General features: G+C 40.3%; 1 protein-coding gene across 1 annotated transcript; it reads left to right on the forward strand.

The window, feature by feature from the left end:
• Positions 1–5,030: 5,030 nt before the first annotated feature.
• On the forward strand, positions 5,031–14,079 carry opn8b (opsin 8, group member b). The gene is made up of 4 exons (XM_070849869.1): positions 5,031–5,100; positions 10,988–11,281; positions 12,831–13,159; positions 13,744–14,079. The coding sequence occupies exons 1-4, from the start codon at positions 5,031–5,033 to the stop codon at positions 14,077–14,079; spliced, it is 1,029 nt and encodes a 342-aa protein (XP_070705970.1).
• The last annotated feature ends 4,039 nt before the right edge of the window (positions 14,080–18,118 follow it).

An 18,118-nucleotide genomic window follows, 5' to 3' on the forward strand; every position in this document is an offset into this window, starting at 1 on the left:
TCCACAGTTTTACCACTAAGGAAAATTGGCTTCAAAACCCAGCGCACTTCCTGGTGGCTTGGTTGAAACAGCTAACTTGTCCTGTCTAAACATGTCAAAAGACTGCATTGATTAAAACATTAGATCTTATTTGTTTACTCTGTATAAAAACTTAAGCTTAAAAACACAGTTGCAGTTTTTAAAGTGGTTTTTTAAGTCTTGGTGCTAAGCTAACTAGCTATATATTCAATGTCCGTTACTGTCTCAGTTTCACACTGGGTGCCCTGAGTCTCAACTAATATCTTTAAAACAATAGGAAGTCAGTGCAGGAGCTCCAGGAGGTTTACTCCTTCCTTCATAAAATACCCCACTGCGTTCATAATGTGCACTCAGTAAAATAATAGTCCCCCATCCATAAAAATGCCTGTTACACGCATTAGCGCATACACGTGCGTGTGCAGGAACATGCAGTACACTTAGTCGCCCTAATGTCACGCACAGATCTGACAGTAGTTCCAGTCCTCTCATCTAACTCTCACCAAAAAGTCAAAATCAATTTCTAAAAATCTGATGGATGAAATTGAAACAAAACTCAAGCAGTTTTCACCACAGGGAGAACAAGAAACAGAAGAAAGTTGAGAGATTGAACTACTGATCGACTACAGCAACTACTTGTCCAAACTGGCAGAAAAATACTAAAGTTCATGAAGTTACAACAGTTAACCTATTGTCTATCTGTTGTTTGTGCAAACCATACAACTGTTGAAAACCTGAACCACTGTAGCTCTTACATATACAGTTTTCCTATACGTTTAATGCTGGCATCACAGCATACAAACAATGCAGCACAGATGGCACATTATTCTGCAGGGATAATACCCACAGTTTTGCGCATATAAGGAAAGATTTTGTTTTTCTATTGGATTATGCTAATTAGAGTGTGCAGTTGGCAATGCGTATGATAACATGAAGATAGCCAGAAGGGAAGGAATGGTTTGAATAATGTGAACAGCATTGTCTGTCTGCTCCACAGAAAGAATCAGAGAGGAATTGAAGCTTAGATGAAGAATGATTGATTGGTATTTACTTTGTGTCGTGCACAAAAGTACATTATGGAATGAACTGAAAGGCTAGAACACACATCTGTTAAACAAGAGATGCACTTGTGTTTACTTGTGTGTGTGTGTGAATGACAGTGCTTTTTTATTCAATATTCCACAGCTTGTGTACAATAACTGAGATTATTATTGGTCATAATTTGATTGGAACCGCTGTTTTTTCCTCTTACTGTTAGATAGCTATGCATGTCATTAATGGGGGGTTTTATTATCTAAAGGAAAATAGTTTTTTGATTGAAGCTACTTACTGAAACAAAAAGGTAAGTCATGGCGACAAACACATGATTTAAAATAGACAGAAGTAGACGCACTGATGGGGCACATTTACAGACCTTTGCCTTAAAGTCAGAGTTGACGGTGTTGGAGAAAGTAGCAGGAGTAGCTGGATTTTAAAAGGACACTGACCACAGCCATTAAGATAACTAAATATTAACATTGACATACATCTAAAAACATGTAGAAAATACAACACTGAGCTTTGGCTTTGCTGCCTGATAATTTGTAGAGTCCTCACAATTGGCTTTAACTATACAAAGTAAACATAAACCAATGTATAAAAAAACCAACCACATATAAAAACATATACAATATTAAAAAACTGAGGCTGTGAGTGGATCAGCTGAGGCTGTGATTATATTGGCGGATTATCGAGCATCTTCTCTACTGACAAACTCGAGCTCCTGTAAACAGGAGATAACAATACTGTCATTAATTTTATCAGCTGCATCAAATTAGCTCCCCCAGGTTTCCTTTTATACATTTTCAAATTCACTATTCATACCGTGGCTTGGCTGAATACTTGATGGCTTAAATGTGTGTAAAATAAAATTATATCAACTAAAAAGTAAATATTGTGTTTTTCTCAGTTTGAGTGTGTAGATTTAGCCTTTTTCTATTGACATTATATGTGATCGTTTGTTGGAGAAGGCATCGGTGATGTCATTGTTGTGGTTGTTGCCTCTGTCCTAACTGTAGAGGGCAGCAACATTTGGTCTTAATGGAGAAGAAAACTGCAACATTGAAGTAAGTTTCCACATATTCATAAAAGGGTTTGAAATTTTAGCTAACAAGATAATAAATATGTCCAACACATGCCTTAAGGATCAACATGTGTTCCTGTGTAAACAAAACTGCTTTTGTTTACAGCGAAAACTGCACAGGGTATATAATGCCACTAGCTCACATTCTTTGAAGACTTCTGGGAAAATTGCTTGGTGTTCAGCTCATGGATTGTGTATTTCTGAATCATTCATCCTCCAGCTCAGTTGGTGTGTGCTTTGTGCTGGGTAGCCGGCTGTAAACCAACACCTCTCACTGTCTCTTCGGCTCGGTGGCGTGTGCAGAACGACCACAAATAAACATCTGGCTAAGACACTCTCTGAGTCTAAACTGGCTCTTACGCAGAGCTGAGTGTGCACTCGTTCTTCTTTAAAGGCCATTCAGAAAGAGAAGGACGGTGCAATGTGTTTTAAATTTGATGGATTTGCATTGAAGCGCGCGCTGATCTGCACTTTGGTAAAATCTGTCACCTTCTCACACTTACCAAAATAGTTGTGATGTTTTTCGATCACAAATAAGAAAAGTTATTCAGTTTCAGCAACTTTCAGTTATTTTACTCATTCAGCATACAGTGTCATGAGGTGGGTTTTTACAGTATTTGAAACCTGAAGCTTTTAGATGACAACTGTGGTCAGAAAATGCCAAAATGTCAGTGTTTTGTTTGGCTCATTTCTGTCAAAGTTGAATTCGAGAGGTACTGCACAATTTAATGTGTTTTTTTCACTGCAAACTAAATAATATGAATGTACTTTAATGAAACACACCAATCCTGACATTGAAAATCTGTATTTCATGGGCTGAAAATGGCTCAACATTGTCATCGAGTCGACCAGATGGGATCTACGACATCTTGAACTTTATTTTTTTATTTAAAAAAAAAAAAAAAAGTGTTCTTGCCCATCTCTGTGAAACTGTGCTCATTTTAAAATTTGTATTGATCAAGACTCACCATTTACAGGCGTTTCTTCTGTTTGGGCAGAATGCCTTGAAATCCTGTCCACATTGTAGAGAAAACAATTCATCAGTCTCCACTAACTTTGTGTTGCATGAAGGCGTCTCTTTGTCTCTTTCATCTGCTGGCAAACAACAGAAAAATGTCTGAAAGCTGCTTTGTGGTAGAAAGCACTACCAACAGTGTAGAAAAGAACCCTGAACATAGTTTTTATGAGCTGCTGAAATGAAAAACGTGGCTTTTAGGAGACAAAAGTGGATAACGTTACAGGCAATAACACACTGTGAGACATCACTGACCTCACTAATCTGAGACAGATCATCATAATCTAAAAATAATCAAAAATCTCACTATGAATATAAGGTGCGTATATTAATACAATGTGACAGACGTTTTGACTAATATCATGACATCTGTTGTGAGCGAGCGAGTTAAAGTTAGTTTTGTTTTTTTGGCTCTTCAGCAGACATGGACAATGATAACGTTCATCACTTCTGGCCATTCAGTGGGATCATTTTTGAAGAAGTGTAAAAACCTGAAGCCTAATGTTTTTAGCTAGCTACAGACATTTTCTTAGTGTTACACCATTGTGGCACTACATCAGCCTTTTGTCAGCCTTCTGCCTGACAAACTACACTCCAATAACAGAGAAAAAACATTTACTAACCCTTTTTCAAATCAATTCTCTAGCCACAGACCAGCCTTTTAAACTTTTACAGCCTTGTATTATCACGCTGTCCCTTTTCACACACTCACGTACACCTATCAGGAAAAATTTATTTTACACATGCTCTTTCCTGCTCCCGTCTGTTCATCACGAACATCATTTCTCAGTCAGTGAGTCTCCACTTCTGGCCAACATCTTGTCTTGCTCAACTGAATGCTGGGAAGCCAATGCTACTGATCATTATAGGCAACAAACAGGGCCGATCGCAGGATTTTAGAAATACTGAAGTTCAAGTCTCCTAATGATACTTCCTTTTATTCTGTTGACTGTCTCCACTAGGACCAAAAAAATCTGATGGAATGGACTTATCTATGTGGTTTAAAGGTAGTCAAATATGGATATATATCATCCTAAATATAGGAATTGACCTATGAACATTTTGTATTCCTAGACTGTAAAGCCCCCCCTCCTCCATCAGGCCCCTCAAATTCCTAGAAGAGTACAAAGAACGTGACGTGTCAAAATAAAATGAAATTGAGGGAGAGAAGTCAAAGAATTGCATGAATTAGTCATTTGCCCTGATACCTACTTTGCAAACCTGTAACTGAGCCTAGAGTATTAAATATTACATGTCCTAGACTTAGACACAGCCTTTACATACCCATGACGGAGCCTCTCTCTGGCAATTGCCCTCTGGCCCTATAGAAGATTAAACAGCATGTATGAAATATACAGTAAAACACGATTACCCACACAGCACTGGGATCATGCATATTGTGAGATAGCAGCAGTATAATCCATAAATATTGTTGAATGTATTAAATTATGTTCCATTGAAAGCCTATTTTTCATGTTTTTGACATAAAGTATAAGATGACTTTGGTGATTATACACTGACTGAATATACCCACAAGCCCTCACGATCCTCCTCTCCACTTTTTCACTCACTTGAGTGAGCTACTAAGTCTTGCGTGCAGCCACAAAGGAGCAGTGGAGACTCCGGATGGAAGCCCTGCCCTTATAGGAGATCTCCCTGGCGACGCACCTTAAGAACAGGCAACACGCTCCAGGAGAAGCAGAAGAGGACACAGGCGCGCTGTGATGCGACCTGATGACCTCTTGCGCCTCTGCTCTCTACTTGAGGACAGGTGGATCTGACACCAGGACGCATCAACAGCGGCGTATTTTGTCTTTTCTTTAACCTCTTCTCCGTGATCTTTTCTATCTTTCTTCTCTGTTACTGATCACGGTCCCAATGGATGTCTACACGTCCACGTTGTCACCGGCGCTGGACATCGGCACGGGGTGTTATTTGCTGGTTGTAGGTAAGTTTACAGTAAATGACATAAGGTCTCGTAGCTCTCAGGAGCCTTTCATCCTCGCTTGGTTTAGTTTTGTAGGAGTGAAAAACACAGCTATGCTTGACTAATTTCATCGCCAGGATTTGGAGACTTAAAACAGAAGAAGCGCCAAAATAAAACAAACTAATTTTAACCCCATTTTTACGCACGGACTCATTTTTACGCACGGACTAAGATAAAATAGGCTGATGGGTAAGACCTGGGTTAAACTGTCAGGTGTTTTCTTTTATGGTTTCTCCCCCATCCAAGTGTTTCAGACACACTTAGACACAGAAATGTTTGTCAGGTTCTTTAAAGGTGCCATACTGCTTAAACATACATCTATTAATCTGATCATTTCATTGTTAAAGGAAGCCATTAGCAGGTTCATGTAACGTGTGTGTGTGTGTGTGTGTGTGTGTGTGTGTGTGTGTGTGTGTGAAATCTGTTGAGGAGCTCACACAGTAGGGTCCCCACACCATTACATCACAAGACTTGGTTTTCATTTGATATGGTGCACATGATTATGGTTAAAGTCTGTGTCCAGATAATAAGTGTGAGTCAATGCAATGTCCTCTAAAGTGCCAAAACAAATGAGTCTTCCCTCTAACTAGTGTGGCATCATGCAGTATCTATATATAGTGCTATAAGTGAGTTTAAGTATTGCAATTAAAAGATACATTGATACCCTCCACATGGGCTATAAAGAAGACTGGTGAGCAATTAGTCCAGTGGATGTTGTTCTCTGAATGCACATCTACAGCAGGATGTCTCAGCCTGCTGATATAGACATAATTCCCATGCTGTGAGTTATTTGAACTGTACACATAAAGTATGTATGCATGTGTGTTAGTGTGTGTGTGTGTGTGTGTGTGTGTGTGTATATGTATGTATTTTTGTATGTGTCTTACAGTGTTTGCAATATCACAGATCTGACTGTAAAGTCGGTCCTAATCTTGTGCAGCTCTGCGCTACATGCATAATGATTCCCTCCACAGGAGCGCTCTCATCTCACACAGCCACTAAGATCTGGTAGTAATTGGCCAGGATGACAGACACTGCAGTGGATACATGCACAGAGCGTAATGAAAGATGGATGATAACAGTTTTGTGTGTGAGTTGGCTATCAAAGGTTAAAAATCCATAATGTGATAAAACTTCTAATGGACAATAGGAGTGTCACATTCACACGTTGGTCTACAGTTCACCCCTGTTCATTTCTGCTATCCACTGGGGGGAGCATGTGGCTTTTTCTGACTCTTTAGTTTATTTTACATTCTAATGAATCAGACATTATTTGAAAATGTAAATGTTGACTGATTCAACACAAAAACTATTTTATAGAGGATTTTAAAGAACTCACTTCTCGGTGCCCTCTGTCACTCTTTTTTTCCCCTCATTGCTTTGTGATGTAACACCCATAATGACATAAGACAGAGAGTGCAGCAAAGAAACAACAGGACAAAGGTGTTATGTGATCTTAAGACAAGGTGTTTGTAGGTATATAGTATGATATATGGGAGGAAAAAAGGCAAGAAAGAGATGAATTTGGTGTTCTGTGACCTGTGGTGGTTTGGTATATCACTGTGTGTGTGAGCGAAGGTGTAAAAGGAAAGATTAATGTGTAATACAAGCAAAAATGACAACAACAAAAAAAAAGGAACATTTTCATCTAAGAATATCAACATTGCAGCATGTTATTTCTGTGTTAATAGCATTATGTGGAAATCCGTACATTATATATTCTCAGTATTTCATAGTAGTGACGATTAGATGAGGCATACATTAGTTATTTCACACTTTATTAGAGCCGTGCCCATCTGTTACGGTGACCTCATTTTTATCCAAGGAAATTGCTCTGAGGATTATTGGCTCATAATTCAGTTGCTGTAAATGGAAAATGGTGTTTTCATTGATATCAAAATAAGTGGCTTTTCTTTAACATAATGTCATTCATAAGATATGGACAGAATTAGCTCAGCAGTGACATAGAGGGAGTCGAGGGCTTGTCCTCTTCTATACCCTTATTTGTTTCTTGTGATGAGATCTCAAGCCAGTTCAAGCACAATTGTGGGGCATGCCAGGAGGGGGTTAAAGGAGAAGAGAGGGGAGGGGGGTTGGGTTTCATTCATTACATACCTCATCTCCTTTCAATTCTCTGGCTCCCACCAACAGTGAATGTATGACACTTACTCTCTCATTAGCAGCAAAATAGAGTTGGTGATCAGTGCAAACATGGCAGCTCAGGCTCACGTTACTAGGCAAGCCTCTTCAGATCCTTTCAGGTCCAAATTATACAGAAGTCATGCGTCTCGTGATGTCGAGCACCTTTTTGCTATTCAGAGGAATAAAGCATCACACCCATCATATCTCCTTTGTCACGAAGTCACATAAACATGCAAAAGCATAAAGATTAATAAGATTCCTGCACACGGATGCTCACCGCGCCCCATATGTCACACTCTAAAGAGCCTTTCCAAGCCCTTTCTGTATTTATAACATTACTGCTTTCACACATTTATATATTTGTATAGATCAATTCTACTTTCAGAGAAAGATGGTGGTTGGAGTCAGTAAAAGGAGGGTTCACAGGGTTAAGCAATGTGCACAACACTTTATCTATACCTATTTACCTTTCAATACCCCATTCTTTACTCTTCACCCCACCCCTATTGCTTGCTCCATTCATCACATCTCTCACAAAATCCCTTCTAGTCAATATTGCACCAGTAGACGACTATTATGTCCTGTTTGGATTAGGATGAAGATGGCATCCTCATCTGCCTCACCTACCTACCAATTTTACAGTGTAAAATGACTGTTATTCAACCTTTTCCCAGGCTGTTGCGTCACCACATCCCATTTCCTCTTGCCCATACATTACACACAGTAGTGCCTGTTCCTTCATTACACACCTCATTATCATGCTTGGGTTTGGCTTCAGTGTTCATAAAATTACTTTTGCATTCAGATTCTGCGTGCTCTCTGCCTCACTTCCTGTGTGTCTGGCAGGAGCACACGATGTCAAACATGGTTAATGTTCGGCAAATTACCACTGTCTGTATGTGGCCTCTGAGACCGAGTGGTAACAAATTAGTTTACCCTAAATGTATTTGGGGTCGCTGCTTGGGAAGCAGGTGGCGATTAGTAGGTACATAACGTAGTGTCAATTTCAAGGGAGTGCACACTTAGCTGTCCAAGACTCACTTTCCTTATAGAAGCAGGGGAAGTCACTAGAGGTGTCCCTATTGACTCTTTTTGGTTTTGTGTGGTGAGAGACAACAGGCTGCACTTTAATTATCATGCTGATTATATTTATAGGAAATTGGATGAGTGACTTTGCATTTATTTGGTCCCACAGCTGCTCCTGAAGATAGCGGCTGTTCGATATACTTTTAGTCAGTCAAAGCAAAGGAAGTTACATACTGAAGTAGTCTGTCTATCGCTGATACAGAAAAGTGCATTTAACTTTAAATGCATCTGCAACATAAAGATTCTATCAGATTAAAGATGGGTTGAGTTATCAATAAACAGATCTGTCACTTGATTGTTTAGAGTTCTTTTTGCACTTTAGTGAGATATAACTTAAGCTGAAGATTTAATTCTGTCCTCAAAGAAAGGACATGCTTGATTGTTACACTAAAGAGAAGCTGTTAGAAGTTTCTATACAACAAACCCTCCAATTAAGCTAAGAAAATGGGTGCTAATGATTTTAACAGCCTGCTAAACTGAAATGGCAGTTTGTCAACAAGATGTCTGAGTGAATCTCTGCCTGCAGAAGTAAAATAGCCCGGAACAATTTTAGCAAAATAAGAGTATTCTTTATCTTTTTTTTCCCCAAATGTCATTTTTTAATCTCTTGTAAACCAACTTTAATGCTTTGCCATTATTTGTTGCTTTTTCTGTTTTTGCCAAACGTATTAAAAAGGTATTTAAAAAAGAGAGTGTGAGGGACAGGTTAGCTCTAATTAGAGGTGGTGAGCCCTAAGCTGTGCAGGTCAAGACTCAGTGTTCTGACACCAGTGATTCTCGTCATCACTATTTGATGTCTGTTAATCTGTTACAACCAATCTGAACCAGGTTTAGCAAAAATAAAAAAAAAATATAAAATTAGTATGAATGCCACTTCAGTTTCTGTGGAAGCGTACCACTTCAGAGGCTTTTTAATTAGCATGTGCCGTGTTTTGTGTGTATGTGTGGCTTCATAGCGTCATGGGCTTCCCCAGTTGTTTCATTGCTTTGGGAGAGGTTAATTGGAAAAGCAATGTCTAATTAAAAAAAATGTCATTCAGCAAGTAAAACATGCAGCCTTTACTGTGCCTGTGTGAGCAGCAGAGAAAGCTAAGTGGCTGGTGCTCAGTCACATATAAAGCTTCTCTCTCAGACAGACGTGCTTTTTGAGAAGAGGTGTAAGCCCCCGGGGTTATGATCCATAGAGTACATTACTGATAGTCATGCGAACTGAGGCGAAAGCACCCATAACATTTTAAAGATTTAACAGGGGCACTGAATTTACTCTGCCCTATCTTCCTCATCTTAGTCAGATGCTGAGGCATTTACCTCGTTGTAATTTGGTTTAATCCGTATCCTTAAAAGGAAACATTCCCTTCTAAAGCCATTTTTCCAATACTGACTGTAACCTCTGCTGACTAAAAACTTGTGCACCTTTCAGTCCTATATGTCCTGCTGTTATTACACACACACACTGTCCTTATATAAGGGGTAAATCATATAGTGTCATTTTGAGGTTTGTTCACTTATTGAAGTTCCAGTTTTAGCTCTCAGTGTGAAGCTACAGCCAAGCACTAGTTAGCACAGCATCAAGACTGGAAACGGGGAATCAACTAGCCTGGCTCTGTCCAAAGGGAATCAATGCATTCCAGCACCTCTAAAGCTAAAGTTATATCTAATCGTACAAAGTGGAAAAACAAGGGGGTCAAGGGAAGGACTCTTTGTGGACACTGTGGAGTCTCCACTGACTCCAGGAGGCTGGTTGCACACAGGAATAGTGTGGCACATACCTCCCTTACATAACTGGTTAGTTAGTGAGCTTTTGCGGTGCTGGCAGGTTAACCTGTAACATCTATTCTGCACCATAAAGTGACTGAGTTACTGAATAGTTGCCAATTTTCTTTGCTCCTTGGCAACGTCCCCAACCTTCAGCCAGTGTTTGCTCTACACTTTCACCCACCCGCACACACACACACACACACACACACCACACACTCATCCAATGATCTGTACCCTCTTTACACACATCATGGTTATGTCAAGTTAATGTGTATTCCTTCTGTGTTTAGTCTGTCTTTCAGTTCAGGAGGAGCACATGCTATTTTATTTTGGATGCATCAAGTTAAGTCGTGTCCAAAATAAACAGGGGACAGGGGGTGGGGCAATCCTCAATGTATGTCCTAAACAAGCTAGATAGTGTCCCTCGCCTGCCCCTGGCATGTCAGCAGTCTTTCCTATGAGGGGGAATTATCGATGTTACAGTAATTGTGCAGGAAAAAACATAAATCCATTCTATTGCAGTGTATAACAGTGCAACAGAAACTTCTAAACTGTAGTTAAAGCCTTGTGTTATTTTATGCTAATTTGTCCCTTGAGGTTTGCCTGTAGCAGCAGCATTACCCAACACAGAACAACCTCTGCTATCTGATAACACTAACAACAAAGAAAACAGGAGCACACCTACATCGCGCCTCCAATCAATTCAGCTCTATGAATCCAACTGACAAATCAATCAATCAGCTTGGATTCCTGCACACGTAGTTTTCATTGTTGTGAAAGTGGAACATTATTGTTAACTCAAACTACTTTGTCTCCTTCTTTTCCTCCCCTCTCTACCTCCTCCTCCTCCCATGTGTCTCAGCTGTTCTCTCCATTGTGGGAAACCTTCTGGTCATCATTACAGCAGTCAAAAAGTCATCAAGGATGAAACCAGTGGAGCTGCTGAGCGTGAACCTGGCAGTGACAGACCTGGGAGCAGCTGTTACCATGTACCCCTTGGCTGTGGCCTCTGCCTGGAGCCACCGCTGGCTGGGGGGAGACGCCACCTGTATTTATTACGGCCTGGTGGGGTTCTTCTTTGGCGTCGCCAGCATCATGAACCTGACTATCTTGGCCATAGTGCGCTTCATTGTGTCCCTCAATTTGCATTCTCCCAGTGAGTAATTCAGGCCCTGAAAAAACACTAGTAAAAATACCACCTAGTATTTTAGGATGCATCATTTCAAGAGCATAATCACAATGCAAATGTTATGCTATGTTCACATTTTCTATGTTCCTGTCACGGTGAAGGTAAAGGATCATTCTAGCGATGAACCCCTTTAGTGCCACAACATAATTTTGCTTCTCCTAAGAGTGATTTTTACACCATCCACTACAAGGTTTTTAGCAGCACCATTCAAACTTTACTTAACATTTCCGATGTTAACACACGTCTCTGAATGACTTATTTTCTACCTCGTCATCAGATGTTTCTATGTTGTATCATTACATTGTTTAAAGCAGTAGTTTGACATCTTGGGGAATGCACGTATTCACAGAATTAGATGAGGAGATCAATACCATACAGTCAGGTAGCTTGGCTTAACATAAAGACTGTCACCTCTGGACAGAGCCAGGCTACCTGTGTCCCCTTGTTTCCAGTCTTTATGCTAATTAAAGTAACTGGTGATACAGATTATTTCAATTCAGCCATATTACCATCCATGCTCTCTCGTTTTCCTCCTGTCCTCCTTTTTTCCTACTGACAAGCATGACGGGGGCTCTGTGTCTGGGGTAAATAGAGTTTGATAGTGCAGGCAGGAGATATACGAATCAACAGCATGGAAAGGTTTAAACTCTGGACTGTAAGCTTACCAAGAAGTGGTATCAGGTGGGTGCAGCCATGTTGAACAGTCCAATCATATAGAGAGAAAAAAATACAGATGAATGGAGTGAATGTTTCAGGTCATGTCACCAGGCAAAACAGCAATGACCAGTCAGGCAGGAGGTAGTAAGAGCCCTGTGAGGGTGTACTTTAAAAAACATAGTATGAAAATATAAAGAGTCATAAAGAAAAAGAAAGAATTTCTTAATAATAAATAAATGCACCCACGTGCTTGTACATAATCTAAATATAGAAAACACATGTATACAAATATACGGAGAAAACAACCAGATGGGCTGACTTACATAAACATCCCAGGCTTGGCTTGATTTAAAATGATTTTATGGCTTCCACTATCAGAACTGCATCCATAGCAATGGTCTGTTAAACACGGCAACAATCTGCTATACAGAAGTAACAGACCGTAGAATACCGCAATTCAGAATCAAGTACTTAAACAAAGTACTAAGCTGTGCAATACAATTCATTCCCACACATTTTATGGTGCAAACTACTTTCTCCTCTTGCAATAACAAGCCCTATATAGGCCACAATGTCCAGGCATGTCACACAGTCATTAGTATACTGTATGGTTCATAAGAACCTGTGCAATAATTTGCAGTAGAGCAGTTCCTCAGAACGCATGTGATTTGGCTTTCTTATATATTCGTCCTATCAGGTCTAACATCCTTATGTAATTTTGGGAAAATCACAAATATACCTTCTCTCTTTTGTATAAAACAGAAGCTGTTCCACATTAACTGCTTTATCAAAGGACCCCATCTCTATGAGCAAAGTTTGCACAATAAAAGAAACAAAAACTTTCTTTTTGTCTTTGCAGAGGAGAGAATCGGCTGGAAGAGGGTGAAGATCCTGTGCCTGTGGATCTGGCTGTACGCTCTAATCTGGGCTTTGTTCCCCATTCTGGGCTGGGGACAGTACGGCCCGGAGCCCTTCGGCTTGTCCTGCTCTCTCGCCTGGGGACAGATGAAACAAAAGGGCTTTTCATTCGTCATTTCCATGTTCTCGTTCAACCTTGCTGCACCTTCTGTCATTATCACCTGCTGCTATTTTGGTATCGCCATCAACCTCTTTTTTACCTACAAAAACTCAATGAACAACAGCAACCGGGTGCCCAACATTATCAAGCTCCATCGAAGGCTGTTCGTGGTAAGTGGCTCTTTGTGCCGAGGAAGCTCTATTCTCACTGAACTGAATGGTTCTTGATTATAAGCACAGTGGTCTGTCAATTAAGAATAAGTAACCCAGCGGGAACTTGTGTAAGTACCACTTAGTTATTGTCGGTGTGGCTGCACAGTAAAGAGCAGCAGTTGGTTAGGTGTAAGTTATTTTGTTTTTTATAAATACTAGATTTATAAATACCTTGGACACATACATGTATACAATAAATCCTTGGATGAAAACAACTAACTGGACAAAATATCTGTCAGGTGTTTTACTGTACATGAGTGTGTATGCACTGATATATTCTGCTCTGAAGAAATTACTTTTGCAACATGCAAACCATCAGTATGTCAAAGAGGACTATAAAGAGTTCATTTAGAGTTATATTCACAATATGGAAGTGGCTTTCAGAATGCACTTTACACACCCCTGTATTGTATAGCCCTTTGTACAGGTATATTTAGGCAGGCCAATTGAGCTCATATACCAATTAAATTGTTTCTCATTTTTAAGATTTCAGGGTTTTTATTTCAGACTTTTACTGATGCTGTCCCCCTGTCCCTTTGCAGATCGCTGTGCTGGTCAGTGTAGGCTTCATCGGCTGCTGGATGCCCTACGGCCTGGTGAGCCTGTGGTCTATTTTCCGTGACAGTGAGCTCATCCCTCCTGAAATCAGTCTCTTGCCATGCATGTTTGCCAAGAGCTCCACCGTATACAATCCTATGATCTATTACATCTTCAGCCAGAGCTTCAAAAGGGAGGTAAAGCAGCTAATGTGGTGGTGCCACGTCTCCAACAGCATCAACGACAACAGCATTTATATGGTCAGCACTGGAATCAAACCCACAGAGGCTCGGTCTTCTCTGCAGCAGATCACACAGGATGGGACAGTAACTGTAAGCTGATTATTTTTTTTTGCTGCTTACTGTGGACAATTGAGTGGTCTGTTAAGGTGTCACCTCAGAAACATTGTCAGGATAGATAGTACTATTTTAACATAACAAGCAGGGTAATGCCGGCCTCTTTTGTGTGAGGCCTGGATGAACGAGCGGGCGTGTTTGCACATTATGATAAATGCTGTGAAAGTTACTGGTGACTAAAACCAGAAATGGAGGTCTACTAAAGGGGTGTCAAACTCTTTAGTTCAACTTTAATGTCATCTAAAGTGGGCCAGTAAAATAATAGCCTATAAATACTGACAACACCAAATTTTTCCCTTTGTTTTAGTGCAAAAAAGTGACTTTTAAAAGCCATTCGGCCGGATCGGACCCTCTGGCGGGCCGTATGTTTGACACCCCTGGTCTACTCCCTATTCAGTAACAGCAAGATGGGAAAGAAGCAAAAGCGACAAGTGGCAGCCACACAGGATCACAGCAAGACTGTAAACAGGGAGGAAACAACTGACATTTTTACGCTGAAGTCCTTTTTACCTTTGAATGGAGCCAAGCTAGCTGTTTCACCGTTTACATGCTTTGTGCTAAGCTAAGCTACCTGGTGGTAGCTTCATATCAAACAGACAGACATGGGAGAGGTATCAATCCCATCATCTAACTCCTTAAGCAAAAGTACATTAATGCCAAATCTTTCCTTGACAGTTTTTGAACACCAGTGGAATGAGTTCAGTCCCCTTGTGACCTTGGAAACATCCGTTGACAAAACACCCTCCACCCAAGGTCCGCTAACTCGCTTGTTCGGGAGCATCAACCGCATCACAAAGTCCTCATTAGCGGATTGAGCTTGCTCAATCACCATGAACCCTGAAACCTTTAAATCAACTTGATGATGCGTCCTGTAGGTGCTGAAAGTGCAAGATCAAATAAGCAAGTGGGCCTGCTTTGTCAACAGTGACTTCTAGGGCACAAAGAGATAAGCCATCAGAGGTTGTGTTCGTGAGATAAATGTATTATTGTTTTTGGGCTTTCATTGATTGGAAAAATAAGAACCTGAGATAAAGCTTTATCCTTTTGCATCCTTAATGTGTAATGTTTTGAACACTCAGAACTATGTCAATAAAAACTGTTTTAGAATCTTTGTTGCTGATTTTCATGTCAGCAGGTTGTTAAAAACAGCGTGGTCCACATTTAAGTGGAAATCCCCCTTGGAGGTCAGCTCGCTGCAGTCACTGCCACAGTACAACAGCTTATTATTGTATATAATTCAGCCTGAAGAAGGATTTGTGATGGTTATTAGTTCAAGTCACTATAAGACACCTCAGAGAACTGTTCTTGTCCTGCTTTAATTATGTGGATTCTAGCAGTTATCCTTTTTTATGGCAGCTTGTAATTACTGTTGACAGTTTTGAATTATTTCTACTTGTGAATGTAAAGCCATGAGTGATGAGCATATTTGTGAGCACAATCCGTTGGGCATGTTTGAGAATAAACACTGACTGAATACAACAAGGTTGTGGACAATGAATGCATTATGGTACTATGACTCACATTAATGTAAGATAAGATCTATTTTTCTCTTATTTGTATTAGAGATTGCCTTCTCAGGTTTGAGAGAATTTAAATAACTGAATTAATGGTGATGCATTATTTTCATGGATGTAGATAGGAACTCCACGGTGTGATGTACTTTGCCTGCAGTGGTTAGGGTTAGGGTTAGAGTGATATAATGTGAGCGATGTATCACATCATGCGCTGTTGAGTTGTCCAACTAAAAACTATAAAGAATAAAAAGTGACAGAGCCACACAGAAGAAGCTGTCCCCATGCCCTTACTTTTACCCACAGCCCGAAGGTATGTTTACTTCAGAAAGTTAGGTTAATGCCAACAGAAAGCGACGTTACATTAACAATAGTCTGCCCTGGCTGTGGTTAAAAGGAAACACTGATTCTCACTTATCCCATTTATGTTTCTTAATCTCAAATTCAAGACAGCCAGCGCTCAGGGTGCATAAATCTTCCAACGATTAATCCTCATCCACATCCAATCATCTAAAATGTCACAGTGGAAATATGCATACAATTTAAATAATAAAATGTCCATGCTATCAGTATGAGCACTTGTAGCTTAAGTATGACATCTTCTGTAGAATAAATTAAGTTTGTCCACATCCCTTCTTCACGTGTGAAGAGGGATGTGCCACATCAACCGCTGGAGACTCGCAACAAGAATACTGTCAGCCATTTTGACTCTCAGCCATGAAACAAACATCACGCTGAGGTTGAAAAACACCACAGCCACTGCCTACCTGAAGAGACAGGATGGTTTGGGGTCAGCGGACCATCACGGGAAAGCATCGTAGACCTGTATCCGGGTGAAATGGTAGGCTACCTTTCCTCCCTGATCCATAGATTGATGATCTAGTGACCTAGTGACCTAGTGTCCACATTGGCCATGGATCTTTTGAGAAGGTTATGTACATGTGGTCTGTGTATTTCATCTTATAATATACTGATATTAGAGGCGTTTGCTGCAGTTGCCCCACAAACTAATTTAACAGGTTTTATGTTTACCATGTTTACATGCTAACATTCGCTAATTAGCAATAAACACGTGTAACAGCTGAGGCTGAAAGGAAGTGTAATTTCACAAGTATTTAATCATCAACCAAAGTGTAAGACATTAAAATTGTGACCTGATGATGATGCTCGAAGAGTTAAAGGGGAACTCCACTGATTTGACCATAGACTGCATATAAGAAGTGGATGTACCCAACGTGGCGCCACCTATTGGATTGTGGACTGCCATATTGAAGCCTCGAGTTTCACCTTACGGGCGTCGCCATCTTGGTTTTTTTTGAGCCAGAAGTGAAGTTTGTTCCACAAAGACCGCCTCTGATTGTCCAGTCACAGCGTAGACCTGCCCTAAAGCATAGCCTGCTTTATCAAATGAGACCATAATTTACTAAATGAACATCATGCAAGAAGACTTGAAACTAGTGACTAAGACAATAAACTCATTAGGAAAGCGTTTACTGAGGTAATTAATCAAGTGAGAAATGGGGTCATTTTCTCACAATCATTCTTCTTTTTGGAGCCAGTGGAGTCGCCCCCTGCTGGCCATTAGAAAGAATGCAGTTTTAACATATTTCCACATTGGCTTCACTTTTCAGACCCGGACGCTACGTCCACTTCTTGTATACAGTCTATGGATTTTACTATGATGTCTGTTTTCAGGTCATGGGGGAGTGCACACAGCCTTTTGTGGCTCCAGAGAGAGCTGTGTGTTGAGTTTGGAGTTATCAGACATATGTAGCCCGTTCCTTGTCTCTGTTTGAGGCTAGTGGCTTAAGTTAAATTAGCAGCTACTAGCATTGCGAAAAACTGGGCTCTGGGCACTGGGCTTCAACATTGAAGAAAAATGAATGGAATAAAAAACATCCCCAGTTCAATAGTATTGATCCTAATACATTTATGCAGGACTAAATCAAGTTCTCTTTCTCTAAAGTCATTAAAGTTCATCCTGAGGGAGTCACGAATGTCTGTAGCAAATTTCATAGCAATCCATCCGATAGCTGTTGAAATCTCTCAGTCTGGACCAAAGTGTTGGACTGAGCGACCAACATTTCCATCCAACAGCACCAGAGGACCTGCAGAACCTAAATAGTAAACTGGAGGTGTCACGTTGAAAATGAGCAGAGGACAGGTGATCTGTCAAAGTAACATGATGTCCTTCTGATGCTTGCATACAAATGTGTTTGATTTCAAGCTTGCATTTTCTAGCTGGAACCAGAAATGGCTGAGCCCATACAGCATCTCTACAAAATAACTGCTACAGGGGTCACGCTCTCTAATAAGTACTTGTGCTCCAACTAAATTAAATCCCTGTGTCAAACATAAACAGGGTCAAAATAACACCCTCCCTTATTTTCCATAAACTGTCACCATTTAGGTGAGATATTTCCATTCAGTTAAAAAGATCCATAGAGTTCCACTTATGCCCAAAATTGACTGAACATTTCTGGAAATGGTGCAAAAGTTCTGTTAGACGGAAG

Source organism: Pempheris klunzingeri, chromosome 18 (assembly GCF_042242105.1).
Source record: "Pempheris klunzingeri isolate RE-2024b chromosome 18, fPemKlu1.hap1, whole genome shotgun sequence".
In the NCBI taxonomy this organism is placed as follows: domain Eukaryota; kingdom Metazoa; phylum Chordata; class Actinopteri; order Acropomatiformes; family Pempheridae; genus Pempheris; species Pempheris klunzingeri.